The sequence below is a fragment of the Peromyscus eremicus genome, chromosome 12, assembly GCF_949786415.1.
Source record: "Peromyscus eremicus chromosome 12, PerEre_H2_v1, whole genome shotgun sequence".
Taxonomy (NCBI): Eukaryota; Metazoa; Chordata; class Mammalia; order Rodentia; family Cricetidae; genus Peromyscus; species Peromyscus eremicus.
Window position 1 is genome coordinate 74,317,214 of NC_081428.1, and position 9,488 is coordinate 74,326,701.

Here is a 9,488-nt window from a genome sequence, read left to right on the forward strand (position 1 = left end):
CCTTGTGGAGGAAGAAGCACAAACAGTTCACCCCTGAATCACTGGACCATATGCTCTCAGGTCTGGCCAGGCCCCCAGGTCACGCTGGGTAGGCTCAGTCATTTGGGTCTACATCACAGGTCCAGCTTCCATACCAAGGCTACTTCAAGTCTCAGAAAAAGCAGATTTCAACTGTTACAACCTCTAAGCAGCTTACCCAGGATTCTCAAGAGCAGATATGTACATCTGTATCTAACATGCGTGCAGCTTTTCCAAGTTTATCTCTTCTTTTTGTTTGTTTCCAGAACAAGTTTGGAAAATTGAAGCTGACAAAAGAGGAGAAATTAGGGCTGGAGAGATGGCTCAGAGGTTAAGAGCACTGACTGCTCTTCCAGAGGTCCTGAGTTCAACTCCCAGCAACCACATGGTGGCTCATAACTATCTGTAATGAGATCTGGTGCCCTCTTCTGGTCATACATGTTGTATACAAAATAAATAAATAAATCTTAAAAAAAAAAAGAGGAGAAATTATCAGCATATTCTAGATTCTGCCAGACAGTCTTTTATTACATGATAAAAGCAACACTAGGCACTAGATCTTGTAAAATATGCTCTGACCAACTTTCTGAAATTAAAAATGCATAACCACATCTGTAAGAATTTAATGAACAAAAAAGTTAAATACAAACTTTCATATGCAAAATAGATGACTGTAAAAGATGACCTCAGAGCCACATACTAAATCTCTCTCCAGAGGCTCAGTGGGACTGGAGTAGGGCATGCTAATGAGCCAAGAACTTAATTTCAGCTTTATATATATTTATATATTAAAAAAAAAACCTCTGAGGAAAAATAGGCTTAAATTGAGGAGCATCTTCTGAAACAGACAGTTCAGGCCAGCCCTCTACCATTGTGAGGGTCATACTCAACCACACCTAGGATGAAACATTTATGGTCACAGTCACTTTGAATCCAGTTTCGAGAGGAAGCCAAGCTACTTCAGTTCTAAAAAAGAAAGTCTCTAAGATGAGCATGCACTGCTCTGAGGATGCAGAGACTGAGGTCCTTGGCCACATTTCCATGAACTGTGCCCGTGTCATAGCGGCAGACTCTCTAAGAGGCAGCTAGATCCCTACAACACAGCATCGTCATTTCTTCTGGCATTTTCAAGCCTCTAAAGGGAGAACGTTAACTTCATGTGGGCAGTTCCTACTCCAGCACTAGAGAAGCTAGTCAACACTCCCTTCCTCCCCCTGCTGAGGTCCCTCTGCAGCAGGGAGTGGCAGTTAGATTACATTCTTTTCAGAAATAGTTCAAACAAATGATTTATAGTTAATTATAAAAGAGCAGTGAGAAAAGGGCACTGCCCAATGTTTGCAAATGAGTGAGTAAATGAATACATGCGAACAAATATACAGAAAACAACAATTCATAGAACAAATCCTGCATTTCCCACATTCATATGGAAATAACTCTTTAACACTTTTCATTCACTTTTATATTAAAAAAATGACCTTAGGGCATGATGGTATGGCTCACTGGGAGAGGTCTTGCCTAATATTTATGAGGCCCTGGTTTCAATTTAAATGACCTTTATTTAAAATGCAGGAAAAAGATGGGTGGTGGTGGCACATTTCTTTAATCCTAGCACTCCAGAGTCAGAGGCAAAGGCAGGCGTATCTCTTTGAGTTCAAGGCCAGCCTAGTCTACATAGTGAGTTCCTAGACAGCCAGGGCCACACAAAGAAACCCTCTCTCAAAAAATTAAAACAAACAAACAAAAACCAAATAAATAGACAGTCCCACCTTTGGCCTATTTGCGGTGCTTTGCTATACATAGGGGGAGCTATCTCTCTGTTACACACAACTGGGTTTCCGAAGGATGTGTATGTCAAAAGTCTTAATACATGATCATACAATTTTTTTTTTGAGACAAGGTCTTTCATTACGTAGCTCTGGCTGGCCTGGCACTCACTATGCAAACCACACTGACCTGAAACTCACGGAGACCTGCTGTGGGATGGTTTGTATGTCAAATGTGTTGCTCTGATTGGTCAACAAATAAAACACTGATTGGCCAGTAGCCAGGCAGGAAGTATAGGCAGGACTAACAGGGAGGAGAATTGAGAGAAGGCAGAGGGAGCACTGCCAGTCGCCGCCATGACAAGCAGCATGTGAAGACGCCAGTAAGCCATGAGCCACTGGAAAGGTATAGACTTATAGAAATGGTTTAATTTAAGATGTAAGAACTAGATAGCTAGAAGCCTGAGCCATTAGGCCAAACAGTTTAAATAATATAAGTGTCTGTGTGTTTATTTTATAAGTGGGCTGTCAGACTGCCAGAGCTTGGTGGGACCTGGAAAGAAAACTCTCCAGCTACAGAGACCCTCAGGTCTCTGCCTCCCTAGTGCTGAGATTAGAGGCATGTACCATATGCCCAGCCTTAACATGATTCTTAAGTTATTTTAAATAGTTCAAGACATCCACGGGCTCAGCAGACTATTTGCCTAATATGCACAGTGGTGCACACTTATAATCATAGCAATCAGGAGACAGAGGCAGGAGGATGAGAAGTACCAAGGTCATCCTTGGCTACATAGTGATTTCCAGGCCAGCCTGTGCTATAGAAGACCCTGTGTCTCTCAAAAAAAAAAAAAAAAACTCACATAAAACTCAATAAAACATTACTTTATTCCTAGTAAAGCTGAGAGTGTATTCTCTGAGATCAGAAAGATATGAATTCAGCAGGGCAGCCCTGGTTACTTCATGTTCCTCCAAAGCATTTAGTTCTACTAGTCAATAAACAGTTTGTTTGGCATACAGGAGCTATCAAACAGAGGTCTATGGATGAGAAATAATTCTAATTGGGGTTAACTCTGGCTGTAGAAAGATTGAGAGTCCACTATCAAACAGAAACTTAAGGGTTCCTGATATACTTGAATTTCCTCTCAAGTCTGACATCTTTCAGAAAGGAAAGCACGTTCATTTATGCTTCCATCTGAGACCTGGGGTTGAAGTCCTCACAAGGCGGGGCTTCTCCTCACTGTCATCTATTCTCACATGCCTCCCTTTAGCTAAAAACAGTAACACATATGAACCAATCAAAAATGGAGTTCAAGGATAAGCAAATTATACCACCGGTCGTCAAGAATTCTTGGTCAAGTCCAGGAATACAGCCCACGACCGAGCATGCACATCACTGATTCTGAGTGGGGCCTCACCTAAGGTTCCTAGAATAGTCTGTCTGTTAGAAGAGCCTGTAGTGGGCCAGGCACTGCCAAAGGACAGGAACAAGCAAGGACACGAGAAGCAGCTTGGACTCACCTGAGTAAATGTGATAGGTTTGTCCCTAGAAATATAATCTGCATATTTACAAGTAAACATTCCACAATCACTCCCATTCAACTGTTGAGGAGTCTCCTAAAACAAAACAAACAGAAAGGAGAAGAGGTAAAATATCATTACATACACACCCTTAGTCCCTCTCTAAACATCACCGTGGAAAAACAGTATGACGATGGTGGATAAATCTGGTGTTGCACAAACACAGATGCACACACAAACACAATCACTCTTATTCTTTGTGATATAAAAATCCTAATCATGATACAGCATATGAGGCCCCATAGAAACATCTGACAGAATAAAGAAGTAAAGCAGGTGAGAGTTCTAAGCAAAACAGAACCCATCAAACATGATGGAGGTGGGAAAAGAAGGAACAGCATTTGATCATTACAGAAATACTAGTGATGATTACTTCAGATTATCATAAACTTTAAGTATGCTTGAATATGAAGCATATTTACTTCAACATGAAGAGGTCTAACTTAACATTAGTGCAGCCATGACAAGCTGCAGACTAACACTACTGGGACTAGGCCTCACCATTACAACCACCAGGAAAAGCCACAAACTTTACCCTGTGGGGGACTATCAGAATTGAGACAAACAAGTACTAAATGCTCTAGAACATAAAGGATAGCTTACATAATCTGTCTATAGATTGCCAATTTCCTTGCAGCAATGCCAGTACCAGTCACTGTTTGATTCAACTGAGCTCAATGCTCTCCCTGATCCAACTGCTCTGTCGGAACAGATGGGAAGTCCAAGCTCAAGGTGGAATAAAGGTTCTTTGCTTTTGCATGTGAACTCTGACTCCTGGTGGTCTCTGGGAGCTCATGACGCAGGCATAACAAATACTGCAGAGGTTACACGGTCTTAACAACCAGGACAATGGCCTGTTGCTTAGGATCCCTAAAGTTTCAAGTGAGATGAGAAAACCATCTCAGAGGTTTTAACCCATTAGGATCACTCCTTGAGTTATGTCCCTGAGGCAGAAACACAACTAGGAGCAAGCAGCTCTAAGAACATCAGAAGATAAACTCATACGGAAAGAGCTGTGTGCTCAGGTCTGTATCATCCCAATCTTGGCTTGACATGACCATGGCCATCTTGAAATGTGACCCTAACTGAACCTGAGTTGAACCTGGTCAGTTTTCCCAGCATATAGTTTCCTAGCATACTGTGGCAGGTAAAGCCGTTGGAGTGGTATATATGAGAACTGTAGGACCAGACTTTTACACTGGGAATACATAGAATGTGCCTTTAGTCGCTAATATTAGCTCAAGAAAAACCAGATAAGTATTGTTAGATGGGGCCATTTCTATTGTGACCTAACCTTCTGAGCCAATCAGAGGTAGCCACTGGGCCTGCTGCCACTTAGTGCCATGCTTCTGTCCATATAGACTATAAGCTGCAGTCTGTAGTCATGTGTCTGCCTGCCTTTGATCTCACAGTACCTTGGGGCCCATTTTCAGACATGAGACTGGATTTTCCCAAAACAGTTTATATTTAAAGCAAGATAAAAGACAAGAAGCAACTATCTTGGCTATACTGATGGCTATAGGTTCAGAAATAGTCCACTTAAGAAATATAAGCTGGGGCTGGAGAGATGGCTCAGCAGTTAGGAGCACTTCTTCTTCCAGAGAAACTGGGTTCAATTCCCAGCACCCACAAGACATTTCACACCTGTCTGTAACTCCAGTTCCAGGAGACCTGACACCCTCACACAGACATATAGGCAGGCAAAACATCAATGCACATAAAATAAAAATAAATTATTATAAAAAAAGAAATATAAACCTTAGGACTGAGATTGTATCCACAGAGCCTAAATTTAATATTTAATCTTTAGTGTCACACACACACACACACACACACACACACACCAACCACACTTCCAGAAATTGTGTGCTTACAGAATGAGTGAAACAAGAAAGAAACACAGACAAGTGTCACTTACATGTGGCTTCATGCTGTAGTGGGTGAAGGGGTTTAGAGCAGTGATTATGGCTGGCCACGGCTGGCCACAGCAGTGGCTGTGGTGGTGGAAGAGAGCACTGGATGCTGTGGTGGTGGAAGAATCATGAGCCATGGTTACGTTTTTAGAGCTTTATTAGGAGGAAGGAGAGAGAGAGAGAGAGAGAGAGAGACACAGAGAGAGAGAGACAGAGACAGAGAGACACAGAGAGAAAGACTGCATGGAGGACAGAAAGAACACAGAGAGAGAGACAGAGACAGAGAGAGAGACACAGAGAGAGAGAGACTGCATGGAGGACAGAAAGAACACAGAGAGAGAGAGAGAGACAGAGACAGAGACTGTGCAGAGGACAGAAAGAATACAGAGCGAGAGAGTGGGAGAGCACGTTCACTTTTTAGGCTGGGATGCCTGAAAGACCCTAACCCTTCAGGCTTACACCCCCCAAGTCCCAGGAGAATGAGGAACTAAAAAGCTAGTTCCAAGGGCAGACTGACTCAGCCATTACTGAACCACCCTTACCACAATGTATGGAGATTTCTGTTAAGATATGTTGATCAACTGTGACTGGGATAATTGCAAGTGTCCCAGGAAAGACCACTGCAACCTTTGTGTAACCTTCACTCCTGCCCTGATACCCCCCCCTTGAGGTTCCGGAAAAAATATGCATATGGACGTGATTGTACCTACCCTGTGATTAGGCCATGATCTTGTGAAATTAGCCCCTAGACATGAGCCAATCAGAACAAAATTGCATGGGAATTGTAATCTTATGGCTTTTGTGGATTTTTTTTCCCCTTTAAAAGTACCTATGTGGCTGCAGTAGGGTGCGACTCTTGCTCTTGGGAGGAGAGGAGCCCGACTGTACAGCCGCATCAATAAACCTCTTGCTGTTTGCATCAACTGGACCGGAGTCTGGGTTCTTGGGGCACCCACCTGAGAAGGTAGTACCCTGGGTCTGGGGTCTATCAGTGCCATCGCAGGCTGATAACATATTAAGGACAGAATCCTTACATCCTGGACTTTGCTTATTATAAAAAAAAAGCAGGTAGTTCAGCTCGGCGCCTAGGAGGTGGGTCCCACGCGGAGTCCACATGAGGATCGAGAAATGTTACTTCTGTTCCGGGCCGATCTACCCAGGCCACGGCATGATGTTCATCCGCAACGACTGCAAGGTGTTCCGATTCTGCAAATCCACGTGTCATAAAAACTTCAAGAAGAAGCGGAACCCACGCAAGGTCAGGTGGACTAAAGCCTTCCGGAAAGCGGCTGGCAAGGAGCTCACTGTGGACAACTCATTTGAATTTGAAAAACGTAGAAATGAACCCGTGAAATACCAGCGAGAGCTCTGGAGTAAAACCATCGATGCAATGAAGAGGGTTGAAGAGATCAAGCAGAAACGCCAGGCTAAGTTTATAATGAACAGGTTGAAGAAAAACAAAGAGCTTCAGAAGGTTCAGGACATCAAAGAAGTCAAGCAGAGCATCCATCTTATCCAGGCTCCTCTTGCAGGCAAAGGAAAGCAGCTGGAAGAAAAAATGGTCCAGCAGTTGCAGGAGGATGTGGACATGGAGGATGCTTCCTAATGGTGCCTCCTACAACCAGCCCTGGACACACTGGGAACCAGTGGAGACTGTCGATCCCTAAGTTATTGATTGGTTATGTAAGGTCCCTCAGACAAAGGTGATTCACGAGCTTCCCTCTTATATTGCAGCCTGTAAAAGCATCCATTGTGGGTGTTAGATCTCAGCTCAATGTTCTGCGTCACCGTGCTATGCTCACATAAACACAAAGGTTTGTGTGTCGATGAAGGCACGAACTCTGGGCATACCATGGTTTGAGTTGTTGCTTAATGGCACCAGGCAACATTTCTGTGCTGACTGTCTTGCTAGTGTGAAATCTGTCATGATGTAGTATTTTCCTTGCACTAGGATAGTCTGTTTAAGGTCACAACAAGGAACTAACCGTTCTCAGGACAACCTCAGTCTCTTGCTTTGCTTTAGTCTCCTTAGTAGCTTCTTAGAGTTGCATGCTGGCCACATACAGTGCTACAAGGCAGCTGAATTAGGCTGGGCTGTCCACCCCGCTTCAGCCGTTCCAATAGGCGGCCTGTGAGGGTGGGGGTGGGACGTGGTTGAATAAACTTTGCCAGAATGGTACCTTCTTACTGCTTTGGAGAATGCTCAATTCCAAGTTGTGATTTCTGGCCCAACACCCCTCCCCTCCAATTCTCTCCAGCCCAGCAATAGTCTAGAAGCAGAAGAATATTGGTACCTTTTAAAATTTATTATGTGGTTTTCTTTTTCGGTTTTTTGAGTCAGGGTCTCTCATATTATGTAGCTCTGGCATCCTGGAACTCACTATGTAGACCAGGCTGCCTTGAACTCACAGAGATCCACCTGTTTCTGCCTCCTGAATGCTGGGATTAAAGGTGTACACCATTACACCCAGCATTTTTGATTTTCTTAAACAAACAATTGTTTTTGGAAAATAGAATTTATGGATAGAATGTTGCTTATTATTTGTACATAAATAAAACCATTTCTAAATTAAATGCAAAAAAAAAAAAAGCAGCTGGATGGGAAGAGGGGCATTGTTTCTCTCAAAAGCTGCTTCCAGCTGACTGTTGGACATCAGTTGGCTCTGGGGGGAATGGGAAAGGGGGGTCTTCCAAAGTAGAAAGGCGTTGTGAGATACTGTCTGCTGTCCATTGCTCTGGAGACATGCATCCCTCTTGGCTGTGGCTGGGAACCTTCTGTCCGACAAGATGCTGGTGCCACAGAAAAAGGCTTAGAGAGAAAAGAATCATTATTATTTTATTTTTTGGAGTGTTTTTAGATCAAGGGAGTTGGCACTTATCTGAGGTTGATCCGGCCTGTCCAGATGGATTTAAGCTGGTTTTGAAACACGATAAGCTTTATCAGAGACAGATTATATTAAAGCACCTCTTTCCTTTACTAGTTTGGCATCCAGGAGACAGATGATCAATTATTAAAAGCATTTTGTAGTAATAGATGTTTACATTAAAGTCTTTTTTGTAGCGCCCAGATGTTTTTGGGTCTGGGAGTGTAAATACCTTTTAGCTGTTACAGTTTCTTACTTGATGATCTCTGGACTCCAGTTCTGTGGTGGTCCTGTATCATTAGCTGAACAGTGAGTTAGAACAGGGAACTGGGAAGAGAAAAGCTTGTGGTGCATGAGAACTTGTTATTTTGGAATTAGGGACGAGGTTAAGATCAGGGCCCAGTCTATGTGCATGTGAGAAACATAGGCAGTAGATCTGGAGTGAGGCAATGAAATGAAAACTCCTATCTTAGTTGGAAATATTTTCCCATTAAGTAACTCTGAAAGTGCAATTAAATCTGGTGAGGTGGGTAAAGGTGTCTTTTGTAACCCAACAATAGGAAAACGAGGAGAGGTGGCATCCGAAAGCTTTCAGGACTGCATCAGTGGTTTTGGTGTTGAGAAGGAAAGAAACAGATCACTTCCCTGTTGTGTTCTGGGTTCCCTGCCATGTCTGTAGCTAAGCCTAGGTCTGCTGGATGTCTTAGCTTGATGTACCCATGGGTCTTGGCGCCTGGGGACAGTCAGCTAACTGGTTGTCTTTATAGGTGGCACTTTTAACAAGGCTGTTGATGGTATGGCAGGGCACTCACTAGTCCATGGCCTTTTTCCTCACTTAAAACAGAGTCCCAACAGCTTTTGGGAATCAGTGAGTGCCAGCACTTGGCAATTTTGTTTTCAGGCTTTTATCTCTTCCTTGGCACACCTTAAATGCCACAGATGACTCTTTTGCCTGTGGGGTCAGGAACCTTGCTCTCCAGATGCTTCATTTTCAGTCAGGGTGGTGTGGGGAACAAGAGACGGATTTTACTCTGTGTTCTAATTTTTTTTTCTGATGATTGATGGCTTAAGGACAGCTTTTGGAAGATCTGCCAGGAGGCAGACTATAAACCAATCCTTTTGGAAGACTTGCCTGAGGCTATAAGTTGATTTTTGGCATAAGAGACATCCTGACTACTGTAAACTTATTTGCTTGGATCTTAGCTGCTTCCAGACCCGTCTGTGCCTCTCAAGGCAGTTTGAGAATGAATGGGTGGAGTTAAGGTGAGTCAGGGTGAGAGTCAGTAGAAGCCGCCCAAGCCCTCCCATTTGAGCCCACCCACTGCTGGCAGAAGTCAGACAGAAAAGGT

At 43.4% G+C, this 9,488-nt stretch overlaps 1 protein-coding gene across 1 annotated transcript; it reads left to right on the top strand.

Moving 5' to 3' along the window:
* Positions 1–6,389: 6,389 nt before the first annotated feature.
* Positions 6,390–7,606, top strand: LOC131922526 (probable ribosome biogenesis protein RLP24). The gene has a single exon (XM_059277340.1). The coding sequence runs from the start codon at positions 6,390–6,392 to the stop codon at positions 6,879–6,881; it is 492 nt and encodes a 163-aa protein (XP_059133323.1). The 3' UTR covers positions 6,882–7,606.
* The last annotated feature ends 1,882 nt before the right edge of the window (positions 7,607–9,488 follow it).